At 30.5% G+C, this 16,757-nt stretch overlaps 1 protein-coding gene across 1 annotated transcript; it reads right to left on the minus strand.

Moving 5' to 3' along the window:
- Positions 1–2,393: 2,393 nt before the first annotated feature.
- Positions 2,394–3,230, minus strand: LOC103499187 (auxin-responsive protein SAUR78-like). The gene has a single exon (XM_017047045.2). It carries the CDS (start codon positions 3,165–3,167, stop codon positions 2,790–2,792), a length of 378 nt encoding a protein of 125 aa, XP_016902534.2. The 5' UTR covers positions 3,168–3,230; the 3' UTR covers positions 2,394–2,789.
- Positions 3,231–16,757: the final 13,527 nt, after the last annotated feature.

The raw sequence follows: 16,757 nt of genomic DNA on the forward strand, positions 1-16,757 counted from the left end.
TATGGAAAATGATCATATGTATGCGAAATGCATATGACACAATAAGAATTGTGATGAAAGAATAGAAACGTAATGTATTCCTCTGTTGAGTTATAATAAATGGTTTAGAACTAATTCGGGTTTAAAACCAATCCCCTGATAACACTAAAGGCTATTTACACCGCCTGCTTTGGTGAAAGGTTTACAAGGCATTGAAGTGATTTTGATGAATAAAATGGTGATGGTAAAAGATCCTACGCACTAGACATTTTCATTTAACTTTTCATTATTTTGTTTTATATATCTCCCCAAGTAGCGAATGACATTCTGCGTTGAACTTGCAGCCTTGATCGCCTACTGTACCCTTGTAATTGTATTATGTTGTAGTGGCCACTATTACCTCGCATAGCAAGTAGAGCTAGGCGAGAAGAGTCAACTCACTGGTTTTGAGTCTATACTTAGTTCTTTTGAAAAACTTGTGTACTAAAACTTAAATGTATTTTCCTGATTTGATCATCAATGAAGATTTCTTGTTTCATTTATGTCAACTTCCGCATTTTACAATTATGTATGCATTTATTTTCGTTTACCAGACAATTAATGTTTTATCACGAGGGTGTGATACGTTGGACGTCTAGGTTGCATGCCTCTACTTGGTCGTATAAAGTGACTTCTGAGGCGATGTGTGACAATTAAAGCCCTAATTTTCATCCTATCTTCTCAATCGTGCCCCATCTCTCATTCCACTCTATTTTTCCTACTACGACACCCCTCCCCTTGCAATTTTTTGGCTGCAACACCCTTTTCTGTTGCCCACCTTTCTGCCAGCCATCACAAAACACCCTCTTTTCACTGCCTATCAATGCTACTTATGTAAGGATGCTTTACTATTTAAACGAAATTCTAGTGTTCTATATTTCAAATGAAGGCAATGTTGAAGCTTGGGCGTCAGCGTAAATGGTCTATCCCAATGCCATAAGCATAGCGTCGAAAGAATTACCATACACATGAAATAACATATCTTGAAGCCTAACAATTCAACAATCGGGAAAGTCAACTATTACACACACACAAAAAGGCATTGACATATAGAGATGTTTATCTACTTCACATCTAAGGCATCAATATATTCATCCATTCTTAAAGTGTCGGCATAGACCGTCTATGCTGACCTTGTCGAAAAACGCGTCGGAATAGGCTATCCTGATGGTTGTGGTTGATGCTCAAAAAGCGTAAAAACTGACCTAGACCGACATTTTAATGGATCATTGGAATGTTGAACTTTTAGTAGCAATAAAAGGTTAAACTCAACTTTAATTTAAGACATACATCCAAATAAAAGTTCAAATTTTGAATCTCCGACTCCGACCAAACATTCAAAAAGTTTTTTTTTTTTAAAAAAAAGATATTTAAAAAAAAAACGTAATATTCAAACTATTTATAAAATATAGTAAAAATTGGTTAAACTCTACATAACTTATTTAAATATTTTCCATTATTTTGTTATATAAAACCATTTTTTTTTTAAATAAAATGCTAAATTGGGTCACCTACCTATGAATATAAATAATTAAGGTCATGGTCAAAGTTATGATAAAAAAAAATACATCATACGCTTTAAGTTTTCTTGAAATTGGGATTCATCCACTTTGTTGGGCCCTTACTCAATTATTAGTAGAACAAGAGAAACTGCTTCAAATAATTTATTATATGTTTGTAAATATTTTATTTTATTTGATGCCATTTTATTTAAAATATTTTCTTTTTCTAAACTCACCCTCTTGAAACTCATAAATAGTAATAAAATAATGTTGCACTTGTAAGGAAATAAAATTGACTTTTTATAACACTCTTTATTAGATGAGAATTGAATTTTTTACTTCTAAACATGTAAAATTATATTATTGACTAAAATACTAAAATAAAATAAGTTAATGACTATCACAAAAAGAATTTTATTAATTTAATTTCGTAAGGATATTATGGAAAGAAAGCCGACATAATTTTTCTCTAAAATATTGTTTTAGGAAAAACAGAAAGGCTTATTTTAAAATAGGGGAGAAATCGAAATAAGATTGGGTAAATGATTGAAAATAAAATTCAATAAAACAGTAGGCGAAATTTACCATTCTACTCAACACATCTAAGCTATTCCTTCCCAAGGAAATCTAGGGAAAATAGCAAAAACAAAATTAAAATTGATTTTGAGTATTTGAGATTCACTCTAAAACACAAAACTTTGAACCTCTTCAAAATCGAATTTATAAATAATGTTTATAATATATAAGATCATAATCACTTAGAAAAGAAAGTGAAAGATAGAGTTTTGGTGAACCAAGATTATTAATGCTAACTCGTGAATTGGCCGAGGAGTGGAGTGAAGTGAAGTGGATGAAATAGTAATTTACAAAAGATTGAGGGTAGGATTATGAAGCATTGAATATTGTATTATATGACACAAAAAGTGTCGAGGAGAAGCTGTTTAGCATTGTGGACAAAGAAAGGAAAGGTTATACATTTAGCCGCAACCTGAGTTGGCCTTTTTCACTCTTTCATTCTCAAAATAATCAACACTCAAACGTTCCCACAATAAATATGATCCCATACCAACAAAGTACTAAACAGAAAACGAAGCTTTGGGAACTCTCTGTTTTTTCTTCCAAACGCACACTAAAACTAAAATCAATCAAATGGGTTAACTTAGTTTTCTTTTCTTTTTTTTCTTCTTTATTTAACAACAACAATAAGGCAACGATAATAATAATAATAATAATAATAATTATATATATATATATATATATACCACAATTCTAAGTGTAGAATTGGACGAGCTCATCGGCAGACCCCAATTGGGTATCGGCATTCTCAAGCATCCAGAGCAAGTGCTCAAACAGAACAACTTCGCAAGAGACCACAAGACCTTGCTCCTCCTCAGAATTGGGGGACGACTTGTCGACTAACTCTTGGAAGAGGGGGTGGTGGACGACGTCGGAGGAGAGGAGGTAGCGGCGTCGGGACCTGCCAACGAAGACGGGGTGGAGATGGTGATTGTCGTTGTCGAGAGTGGCGGAGGAAACGGCGGCGGCGGCGGAGGAGGAGGAGGAGGTGGGTGTGCGGGAGAGTTTGGAGATGGAAGGCCAGCGTTTGATGGCGGATTTGAGCTTAGTGAGCTTACCGAGCTTGGCCATGGGGGGAAGGGAATGGAGAATTTAGAGAAATAGAAAAGGAATATAAGATGGATGTGTTTGTGTAAAATTGGGGGTTTTAGATGAGAGAAGGTAAGGAAATATAAAAGGGAGAGGGAGAAAGAAAGGGACAAAAAGGGGAGGTGGGACCTGGGATTCAAGAACACAGCTAAGCATAAGCACAAACATACAAGTCTATAAGTATTAAGTATACAAGTCTAAGCATAACATAATTATCACAATAATAATATTATTTTTCTTTTATAACAAACAACAAACAGAATACCCTTCTTTCTCTGCTCCCTCTTTCTTCCTCCTTCTTTTCCCCATATTCTTAGTCTTACCCTTTTCCTCCTTACTTTTTTTTTTTTTTTTTTTTTTTTTACAAAATTCTCCTCTATATATATATATATATATATTCACTCTAATTAATTAAGTTAAATGTATAATATGAGAGACCATTCAAAGATGATTTCTATGTTTATTAATATGAATTTAATTTATATAGAAACTTTGGTAATTTGGACATTATTAATTATCCATATATATTCCATTTATTTTTGTTTTCCCGCTATGCCCTCTACTCTAATGTCTTTTTTTTGTAATTTTTCTAAAGGCCGACTCATCATTCTCTCCCTTTACCTTCTCACCTACAAAATACCAAATATAAAAAAAAAAAAAAAACAAGCTTATCCACTACTTTTACGAACTAAATCCACACATCTAATACTATGAGAATGCTCACCACCAAATGATTAAAATCTACTAAAATTGATTTCTAATGAAAAACAAAGTTGTAATCTTTATCTCATTCACTTGCATCAAACAGATGCATTATTATTATTATTATTATTATTATTATTGTTATTATTATTATTATTATTCCACGTGTATCTTTACATTCTTAACAAAAATATCATTTTATGCAATTTAAGTACTAAAACTTTACAATTAATACTCATATTCATATATTAATAATCTAATCATCTCCATATATCCATGTATAATTTAACAAGTTATCTAGCATTGTTTTCCTTTTATATGTTATTTTTATTAGACCATATACCATAACATTATTTGAGTTACCATTTTTTTCATTCTCTTCCAATAGTTTGCGACGTTTTGTGGTGAGAGATGTCTGTTAAGAGAATTTTATTCCAACCATAGAGGTTACAAAGGAAAAAGTGATGCATTGTTTTCCCAAGTGAGAATGGTTTTCATATTAGATATGTAAAAACATAAAAATAAAAGATTGTTGAATTATTATTTATGACAATACAAAATACCAACATCTTTGTTGAATAGATTAATTATTAGTACAATTGTTTTTGTTCTGTACTACATAAAAGATTTATTATTATTATTATCATCATCATCATCATCATCATCATCATCATCGATATGTAATCCAATTATCAAAACGGTGTTGTTTGTACTTTTCTTTCTAAAGTGTCTTGGATGAGTCAAGTATAATTTGAAGAGAAATGCATGTTTAAATGGTCAAAAGTTAGTAAGAACAAAAATATCTCTCAGTTCAAGTTCAAGTTTATTTATGGTGACATAAGGATTTTAGATAATAATATGCTTTTTAAGGATGAAAAATTTTTCTTATTCAATTAAATTGTTAATCCCGCTCCTTTGAAGCCTAAATAAATTCCTTTAATCTATCTATTTTGACAACCAAGAGCCCTAAGATGAATCTGCACCCAAAATAGTGAAGGAAATTATTCAACATCACTCGTGAAAGTAGGGTAAAAATGAGATTCACTTTAAGGAAAGTTAAATCAAACGTGTAGAAATTGTCCAAGGGGTCACGAATTCTTCAAAATTTTTTAGATTCTTAAGTTGTCCTTTTGTTTTTCTTTTTGTTGCTTTCTTCCATATTTTATTTCATCTTGTACTCAAATTTTATTTCAATGAAATCATTATTATTCATTTTTAATATGAGCTATTATTTAGGAGATTTGGTCTTTTGATTGTCGACTTAGAAATTGTTGATATTGTAACTAGTCAATTGTAAATAGTCTTTAATATCTTACCAAGGTTTGTTTTGTTAATTAATTGTAACTAGTCAATTAATTAAAGGTAGCTTTGTAGTTGAGTGTTTTAATACTGAAAACTAGGTTACTGATCGACAAAAAAATATGGGACCAAAGATCTCGATATAAGATGCCACCTGAGCTTAGACATAATTAAAGAAGAAGATATAATTCTATATATGTTATAATTAGTCATAACATATAGTACCTCTAATTGCTTGGACTACAAGGATGGTTGAATTGAAGTTTAATTAACCTTGGTTCAAACTGTGAAAGGCACCACAGAGATGCTCATGCTAGTTTTGCTAAAGGACTTGACTTCGATCCAATGTTTGTTTGCTATCATTATTACTTATCTTTTCAACTGTGATCATCAACCAACATCCAACGACTACTTTCACTCGGTCATTATTCTTCTTAAACACCTGAATTTGTTAAAATAGTCTCATGAAAAGAAAACCATACCCTACAATACTTCCATGTTACTACTTGTTCACCATTAATTATTTCTAGTACACAACCCCTACACCTTTATATACTCATCAATATGTATAAATATTGAAATGGTCACATTATCTCACTTTTATATTTATTATCACTATTTAAAAAATATAATTAAAACCTACAAGATTACACTTGCATTTCACATCTTAAATACATTCCTATCATTCTCACAATTACTATTCCAATTAAATTATTCAACTAGTTTATGGACTACGAAATGGTGATGCTTTCGTGTCTAAGTACGATTTATACCACATTAGAACATAAATTGTTAATTCTTTGTTGTAAAATATATCTTGCTGATCTTTTCAAAAGTTAATTACATTTGTATCCTTAATTTGTTGTTAACATATATGAACAAAAACCGTCGATACCTTGCCTTCAAAAGTTGTTTTAGTACCCTTACGTACCTTAAAAAAGGTTTTAAATGTGCTAATTGTTTGTTCACATCTCATCATCTGATCTCTCTTCCATTTCCTCTCTCCCCTGCAAATTTACGATCTAACACTTCTCTAATTTCTCTAATTTTTGTTTGTGTTCTTATGCCTAATAGTACAGACATTTTTTAAGTTTTTTTTTTTAATATTTAAAAGTTTTTTTTTAAATTTTTGAAACTTCAAGAGTATTTTTGAAACAAAGCGCTAAAGCAACTTTAGGTCTAAAGAGTAGAGCAAGATGAGCCCTAACTTCTTATGCTTTACTTGAAGCGTTGAGTTAGCCTTTAAAAAATTCTTCCCTCTTCCCAGATTTGCGAAGAAGGGGAAAGAGATGGATAGAAATGGAGTCCGCTAGGGTTACTCATATCCCTGTCGTTGCTGTCAATGGCTGCTCTGTCCGCTGTTGCCACTCTCTCCGTCTTAGTCTTCGTCACGACCTCTTACTTGGAGGTAATTCAAAATTTAAAACCCTAAATATAAACCCTATAGAATTTGTTCTTAATTTCTTTTTCGATCAGTGAGTTTCTTTTTTTTTTTATTCTAACTCTCCCAATATTTCTTCTTGATTTTTGTTTTTGTTATATTCAAAAGTTTGGAATGGATTGTGATCGTTCTTCATGTTCTTGGTAACAATGGTGAGTTTAGTTCTGATCGCTCTTCTAGGTTTGAATTCTAGATATGGGTTGGTGGAGTTTTTGAGTTTTGTTGAATGTTTTAGTGAGATTGATGTTGGGTATTGATTGGTAAGGCTTTTTATGCTTTTTACTTTTTTCCTTCCTATATACAAAGATTCGTGGAATGTAATGTGATGCAATGCTGAGTGTTGTCGATGATTGAAAGAGTTGTGCCACAGAGCAGGGAGAACTTTAATTTACTTGAGATTTTCTTCTCTTTCTTTTATCATTTTCCATCGTATGAAAATTTGTTTAAGGTTATTTGATGCTATGTTGAATGATGAACGATGACTAAACGATTGTGCCACAAATATATGTAGGGGTATCTTTTTTTTAAAAAAAAGAATCTATTTCCTATAAAGATTTGTAGAAATTTAGAGCTATGGATTGATAAGCAAAAGAGGTTTGCTTTTGCTTATGCTCATTGCCTTCAAGCTAGTTCATGAGTGGTTAATGCTTAGAGTACAGTTTTGGTTAGATATGTGAGTTGCTAGTTCATCTTTAAAGGATTTCCTCGATAATTCAATATTGCATCTCTTTCTAGTGGCACTACAAGGATTCGAGGCATTTCCAATGCCATAGTCTGTCGGCATAAATAGGAAAGCACGTCGGTACAGGCTATGCCGACGTCAAAAACTCCATTGTCAGAACATCGAAAATACAGCGTCAGGTGAACTTTTTTCGACGCGCTACAGGACGACGTCAACATAGACGCATCCTCAACGCTGATGACCATGGTTCAACTTTTAAAGATTTGGATGATGTTTCATGCTCTTGGAATATGTTCATTAAAAGTCTTCTTAAAGATCTATGTACATTTAGGGAATTTTAACGATCCTTAGTAGAGGTCACTTTAGCATAAAAAGATACAATCCTTTTAGTAATCAATTTAATAGTAAATGACATTTGAATGTCGAATTGTTTGAATTTCTAGCGTGATATATTTGTGGTGTTTTCAGTTGTAGATTTTATTTTAATTCTTACTAGCTAGGTATTTTTCTTCATATTCTTTCTTGGCTATAGAGTAAATTGTTCTGAAGGTTCTGTTTAAATTTTCTTTTGCAGATTTCTGATGCCCTTTATTATAATGGCTCTTTATCACTCAGCGTATTGTAAAAGCTAGGTGTTTTAATAGATGTATTCAATCTTTGGTTCCAGATGCTTCAATAGGTTAAAAAGAGTGGCGTTCGAGTTACTTTTACTCGGTAAAGTATGATTTTATTTTCCTTGTTGTTTACTTACTACTAGTGTTGTTTCCATGGTTTGGATTTTTGCCTGAATCCTTGATGTTTTTGCTCGTTTGCACACAGAAGCCGTAAAAGAGGAGGAAGTTGAAGAAGAGGAATAGTTACTCAAGCAATGAAGATAATGATGATGGAGATTGTTCTGATAAGGAAATGGATGATTATCCAATTTGTACTGTCAATATATTAATTGATTATAAACAAATTTTTTGTTTTGTTTTTTTTTTTGTTTTGTTTTGTTTTTGTTTTCTTTCTTTTTTTTCTTTTTTTCTTTTTTTTTTGTAGAAGTCGAAGAAGTATTTTAGAGATTGTTGAGGTTAGTATTTGCTATATGATTGAGAGCAGACTTTTTCTCATTCTTGTTGAATTATCTTTTTAAGAAAAGAAATTCAGGTTACTACTTCCTTTTCAATCATAAAGCCCTTTTTTTTTTTTTTTTTTTTCCATTCTTCTTTCCTTCACAATAAAGTTTCTTTATTATTTTCTACCATATATTTTATTTGTCAGCAAAATACTTTTAGAATTATTTTTAGATTATGGTCAAATATTATTAATTTTAAAATTAAGTTGAGTTTTACAAAAATGTATATAAAATAGGAAAAATGTAAACAGAAAAATTATTAGTAAATAACTATAAGTTCAAAATACGAAAAATAATTCTTAAAAAAAAATGAAAATGAATTCTTAAAAAAAATGAAAATGAATTAATTAAGTAAGTTATTGTCAAATAGTACTGAATGATTTGATTAGTCTTATTAATTATTTTTCCATATTTTCAAAGAGGATTATTAAAGCTCTCATGGACGGTTTATCCTCATTAAGACAGGAGACCTTGACTATGTGTTATACAAATCAAATTAATTAATTTGGCACCTTCTTTTAAAACATTATCTTCTTGTGTTTATACAAAAATTTTATGTTGTCGACATTCATCATTAATTAGCGCTAATTAGGATTCATTCTAAGAACTTTATCAGAGAATAAAAATGAGCTTCTTTTGGCATTATTATCAACTTATTTCATTTCAACCATTTATTTTTTTCTTTAATAATGCAGTTTAAAATATTTTTATATTCATGATTTAGTTTTAGTTTAAATCATAATTCTGCAAATTTAGTTTACTTTTTAAGATAAGTTAAATTTTATGTACAACTACAAGTCGTTTATTTTAATCTAGACCAGTAATTTAATCTAAATTTTAATTGAGCTAAATGCTTAATTTTAATTTTATCCCAAAAAGGTATAATTCAGTCCAACTCTACAAATTATCTTTACCATTAGCATATTAAAATACATGTTTAATTTTGTATTTGTTCTATACAAGACTTTGATGTGTTTACTATTTGATGGTCGTGTTAGCTTTAACTGTTTTCAATTTTAGTTTATTTGGAGAGTTTTTGAGAGAGTTAAAAAAATTGTATATGAATAAAAAGGTAACTTTAACCAAATCAAGAAGAAAGGCAAATTAATTAGAACCCTAAACTTTATGAATTGATTTAAGTCTAAACTAAAACTTATAAAAGACAAACTAAATTAAGTTGAAATTATATGGATGGGGAATATGTATTTTTTTAACTAAAGATTTATATTTAAATTGTTTTGATTGCCCTTCAAAATCATATTATAATTTGAGTGTTAAAAGTATTAGATATTGAAACTTGATTGAGAATGGAATGAGCATTGATTGATAATAATGTGAAGACATGTCATTTATAATGATTGAAGAGATTAGAGCAAGATCAAGTGGGTTATATATTAAGACAAGACAATCAACAATGTTATTGGCCTCTAATTCCCACAAAGAAAAGCATAAATAATAATCAATAACCACATGTAATTAAATTAGATTAGCAATTAGGGTTGTATATTATAATGTTTGAGCAAGATCCAACCAATATTTGGATTTGAATAATTCATATAAGCTATGGTCCACATGTGAATGAAAAGTAGTGTGAAGTATAAGGCATAGAACAAAGCACAATAACTTATTAGTTGTGGGTTTGGAGGGAATAATAATTAGCAAGAAGAACAAGTGTTAATTATTACATGTAATTGTATGTATGTATATATATTTATTTATTTATTGGTTGTGAAATCTTGTTGAACAAAACAAATTATGCCTTCTCAATTTGGGTCTTTACTTTATCTTCTTCTCTCAATTGGAAAAGAAAGATGTTAGGTTGTTAAGGTGCCAACATAACCCAGCTTTTCCTACTCACCCTTTTTCTTCATATAATATCTTACCTTCATCTGCCCATTGCCCAATGGACTTTCCTCTGTCTCCTTTCAACATTCAATCTTTACTTTATCTTTTAGGCTTCACAATTATAATATTGTACATCCTAATAACATCAATTATTCTAAATTTATCATTTATTTATTTATATTTTAAAAAAACTAAAAGGGGTTTTCTTTTTTATATAATGATAATGAAAAAAAATTATGGTATACGGGAAGGTTTTTATGCTTAATTATGCGATATGATCCTATTATATTAATTAGTATTGTATAGTTACATCTTGAATTGAATTTTAACCTTAAAATTATGAATTGAATTTAACTTAAATTTGGCTACATAAATGAAGAAGAATGCATAAATTTAGGATATGAGAAATCATTATTTAATAATTTTCAATTCAGTGGTTGTAGGTAGAGGTGTTTTGATACGAGTGTAATGATGTGGCATTAGAGTTTAATTTCATTTGGAGGGGATGAAAATTAAAGCATCGTGATGAAGGTGTTTAGAAGATTTGAATTTTTGAGGTAAAGGGTAATGGTTCGGAAGTGATCAGAACCTAATCTTAATGAAGGAGATGATTGTTTTTGAAATGTTTTGGAGAATAAGGTTTAAGTGAGGACATAGAATCCATACATGCAGACCCCTATCTGCCTTTTCTTTTTCTAAAACGCTTCCATATTCAAAACATTTTCTACACATTCAAAGAATCTAATTACATATACCAGAAAAAACCTAATTTATATATATATTGTCAATTAAAATCAGTTCTTTTAGTCAACATAAAACCCTATTGCTTCTTCTCTCCAATTAGATCTACGGTCCCACTGCACCCACCTCATATATTCTTGGTTGGTTCAACCTAATCAAACACAAAATTACTATAATTTACTCCTAAATTAATACACTTAAATTGCGTTTTTAATTTAAACAAGTTATGTATTAATCTGAGTATGAACTAAATGAAGAAAGAGATGGCGATGATTAAGAGTATAGTGGTGAACTATATCTTCATTTCAATTCTATAAATACTTGTATTTATCCTTTGTTACTTATTCAAAAATGAGAGAAGAAATAAAATTAGTGGATGACGACTTCAATTACAATATAATAATATAAATTCATATGATTTTTCCTGGTAAAGTATATAATTGGTTAGTGTTGAAATTAGCATGCATATTTTGGAGATATTAATTAGATAACACACAAACAAGGATGATAATGTACTTGGTGGTCCAATATATACATATACATATATGTATATAATGGGCGGATGCATGGGATTAGAACATTAAAACCGGATGTAGATGTGACACATGAGAAGTTAATTTGCACCGAATCTAAAACCGGCCTATTGCCTGTGGTCCAACTCACCCGTTTCTTTCATCATACTAATGTGTTACACAAACATCCATCTTACCTTATTCTACAACTAAATCTTGTCTCCCCCCCTACCTATATTTCTCCTCACCATCCTGTTTCTTCCTTCCATTTCCACCCATCTTCATACCTACGACATTATCTTCCATATATACCAAATCCTTTTCTTCTTTCCCTCACCATTCCAATCAATTACTTGATAAAAGAATAATATAGGGAGACCAAAATAAACACTATTCTTTATGACCTTCAAATATGACCCTGCAAATGGAATCAATATTAGAATCTATATTAGAAATAATATCGTAAGGGTTTCGATACATGACTATCTAAACTATCTATATTCTCTCATATCAAATTCAAAATTAATGGGTAAAAGTCAATTTAATATTATCTCATCTAGCATATACTAAGATGTGATAATATTTTCTCTTAAATATTGTAAATTAGTTATCTTCTTCTATAACAACGACCGTGGAGATTTTTGTATGGCTAACCTCTTCACAAGCGTTTTTAGAATTCATTATGATTTGTTCCTCACAAATGTATGAAATTTAATCTTTTGCTTATAACGTCATATCATACTACCACATTTTTATTACATATTGATTTTAGATGACCAACTCTATACACTACAAGAATTTTGGTCTTTGCCGACGTAGAGAAACGTGGGCAGATCTTAAAAAAAAAAATGTGGGCAGAACTTTTGTCGACGTTTTTTTTTTGCATGGGCACGCTTCGTGGTCGAAACTCCGTAGTCTTTTCCTTTGCCCATGTAGTTGACATTACTTCGGCAGAACTGCCCACACCAATAAAAATCCTGGACAGAAAAGACATTTTTGCCCACGAAAAAAACATTGGCAAAAAAGTCTTTTTACCCACGACCATTATCATGTCGGCAAAAATGGAATTCCTTGCCACGTTTGTTTTGTGGGCAAAAACTGTTTCTGCCAACGAAAAGATTTTTGTGGGCAAAAAGAAAAATTTCTCCCCACGCTCAATTCATCGACAGAAGTATATATATATATATTTGATTGGGCACAAAACGTCGCCAAAGCTTTCTAACTGCCAACATATGATTTTAATTTTTTTCACATTTATTATTAATATTGCATGCTTCTAGATTGATTTTCAAATATACGATGAATTTCATGACTATAACAAAATATATCGAACATTGCAACAAAAAATTCAAAAATAAAAATATTTCTAACCATTAATATTTTGTCAAAATATGGCATACCAAAATGAACAAAAAAAAAAAATATTAAATGCACAAAAAATATTAGCTCAGCCAGAAAGTATTCGAAAATATAGCTATTCCCCGCTCCTTCCAACTACATATACCTGAAAAATGTACATCAAAATAAACAAGAACATGCTAAATCTTAACTGTTTGTTTCAAATGAATCAAATATCAAAACAAATAAAGTAAAATCTCATGTCTCTTCCATCTTCAACATCCAAAATTAAAAGAAAAAGAACTCTAGCTTGTACATAAATAAATACGAGCACCACCAATTTTTAGTTTTCTGAATGTCATAGATCCCCGCTCTCAAGTCTCAACAAATTAAAGACCCAAAATTAGTCCACAAGACTCTTAAACTGAAATCCAAAAGATCCGAATAAGTAGATTTTGTAGATATATTATAGTACACATTCATCATAAGCAATGGGACCAAAACATCTTAAACTCTCTAACTAATGAACAGAGACATGCTCATACTAAATTAAAATAATAATAAAAAACGTGCAATCCAAAGAACACCTAAGTATCTTAAACTCAGTCTTAAGATCAAATGGGGTCAAAAAACCCTTTTATTAGTAAGGAGCCTTTCAAGTTTATGAATCGGTCTCAATCCCATACATTTCACATGAAAGGAAATTATCCTGCTTTGGTTCTTGAGCTTCATACCACGTGAAAAGAATTACATCAAACTAAAAAATCCAAAATATAATGAGGGAGGGTCGGAAAACAGAATACGGGGAGGGGGTTTGGGAAACCACAATAGTGGAGGGTGGGTTATGGGAAACAAAAAGGGGCAAGGGAGGGGTTTCAAAGAAGGAGAGGGGTGGCGGCAGAGGTTGCCGAAAATATAGGAAACGGGGTGGGGTAACTTACTTGTGAAAAAAATCGAGGGAACGCCGTGTGTAGGGTTATTGTTTTTCGAAAAGAGAAGAGGGAGTGGAAGAGTTTGTGAGGAGAAGGAGAAAATGTGGGGAAAGGAGGGGAAAAGAAAAATTAAAATTACCTTTTTTTTTTATAAAACTTATGCCAACATTATTTACGTCGCATAAGTGTAATTTTTGCATGGCCATAAATATGTATAAAAGTGGACTTTTTGTCACGTAAATTACATCAGCAAATATTTATATTTCTTGTCCACATACGATACGTGGTTATAAACTAAAATAAATGTCGCCAAAAATCCAACTTAAAATTTTTTCTTTAAACCACACAATTTTACACACGTATATATTTTCGTCGGAAAAAATGAAAATGTGCCCACATAATGAAATTTCGTTGGCACATCACTTTGCCCACAATTTTTTACCCGTCGCAAGAAAAAATGTTGGCATAGTCCAAATTTCTTGTAGTGATAGTAACTCTCTCTAACGCAATGGATATCCCTATCATGATCTCAGTTTGTTAGAATTTTTCATAAATATAGGTGACGCATATCGATAAAAAATACAATCTTTTTGTAACATAGTAAATTTTGAGTAATCATAACACAGCAGCATGAAGTGGTAATTACACTGTACCAAAAGAAAAAGAAAAAGATAAAACAAAAACACTCAAGATTATATTGTAAATTGAAAAGCTTGAAATGGCGTAAACATTAACATGTGGGTGGGAAGCACAAAGAAGTGATCACCACTAAAAAAGCCCTGAGATTTGAAAAGAAATAATGAATAAACAAAAGGGGGATGATGAAAAAGTTGGAGCTATCTCTCTATATGTCTACGAGTGTAGCCAATTTGGTGATTGTAAACAATGGACTTCTCTCTCCTCTTTATCCAAAGCCTTGAGTAAAGGGTTAAAAATGGGGTTGGGGGAGGCAATAATAGAAGATTTGGGATCCCCACTAAGATTTGTTCAGTCAAAACACCATGTGCAATACCTTCTCTTCACCCATGTGCTTAAATAGAGATCAATAACACAAACCCTTCCTGTTTCTAATAACCCTATATTTAAAATTGTAAAAAGAAAAGAAAAAAAAAAAAAAAAAAACATCAAAATCAATGTTGATATGGTGGGATTTAATTCATGTGCCATTACAAGATTATTCCAGTTTTCAATTTTTTTTAAATTGATAGATACCTTTCATTATATCAATTATAACCTCCAAAATAGGTTATTAATTAATATTTTAGTTTTTGTAATGTCTACCATTTAACTCTAATAATTTTATAAGATGTTAAATCTTATTTATAAGCGTTTACCATAATTTAACCACATTGACTTCTTAGTCTTTTGTTAAAGTGATACTACTCCCTATTTGTAAATATATATAGCTCGTCAATCCAAGATGGATAGTTTAATTTTGGTAAAAGAGTAATGGTTAGACTTAGATATAGCCTAAGTTACATTCAATCTCATGCTTTTATTCCATTTACACTAAAATAATAAAAATAAAAAATAAAAAAGACTATTTAAAAAAATTGTCGTCGTATATTGCACATTTTTATTACGTGCCAGTAGAGTTGCATGCTTCACTTAAATTTTTTTAATCCTTTAGTAGAAGTAGAGTAGGAGGATTTCACTAACACCTCCATGTTCACAAATACAATTTTCTATTTCTAATATACATATGTGTGGTGAGGTAGAGTAATTTGTATTGTTGATATATGTTTAGATAAATTTTACAAGGAAAAGTGACAAAGACATTATTGATTATTTAGGGAAACAATCAAATAAAATAATTACGAAATTAATATTTTATTTTATTTGTTTCCTTAATTAATCAATAATGTCTTTGTCACTTTTCCTTGTAAAAATATATCAATATATATATATATATATATATATATATATATATATATATGTGAATAGCATTATGGACAATGCAATATTCTGTATGAGAAGTGCTTGGCAGACATAATTTTCATAAGATGTTTGGATTATTGGCAATCTCATGTGTCATGTAATAAAGGGACACCGTTTCTATCTACTCCCTAACTTTGTTTATTCTTTTCTTCCTATCATTTCCTTACCAAAATATTTATATATTCAAATAATCATTTTTTTTTATATATATATTCGGCAATTACTGTGTGCATGAACTTAAGATCAATTATTTAAAGTTCTTAATTTCAGATTGATTGATACTTTAATACCTGGAGGCTCTGAATTTATTTATTTTCCACTGTTTTGTATTTACTTAAAAGTGTTTTCTTAAAGCAGTAATTAACCCTTTGTTCTTAAGAAACATTTGACCAAATTTGAATAAAGTATTCATGGAGTGGATTATTTGCGAAGTATTGTGGGAATTGTTATGGGCCTCAAACAAGAAATGGGCCACCGTCCTCCTCGTACGGCCCATCCTAGGCGGTCTGAATTAAGAAGAAATGATAGGAAAGTTGAATTGGAGTATACAACAATTTTTAAGGTTGCACTTGGACATAATATAGCAAAAAAACATAAGAGGGCTGATCATGAAAATAGCAAATTTACAGGTTTGCTTTGGATAAATGGCAAAAGTTAACTTAAATTGTTAATATAGCAAAATTATAAAATATGAAAAAAAGACTTGCAAAAATGTCTTAAATCCCCCTACTCTCGTAAAAAACCTTACATCTCAAATATAATTATTCCAAAACCCAAAATACCCCATAATTGAATTAGACTCCTCAGCTACTCCCTAATTATATCCTACCAAAACAATCAAAGTACTTAAAAGACATTAAATCCTCAATTTCCCCCAAACTCGTTCGTCTTCTTCATCCAATTTCAAAACCTTTCTTCGTTCATTTTCTTTATAACGGTTAGTTTGTATAGAATATTGATATTTTATTGATTATAATAAAAAACTACAGTCCTATATTCACCCAAATTAAAAGACACTAAAGGAAACA

This window comes from Cucumis melo, chromosome 4 (assembly GCF_025177605.1).
Source record: "Cucumis melo cultivar AY chromosome 4, USDA_Cmelo_AY_1.0, whole genome shotgun sequence".
Classification (NCBI taxonomy): Eukaryota; Viridiplantae; Streptophyta; class Magnoliopsida; order Cucurbitales; family Cucurbitaceae; genus Cucumis; species Cucumis melo.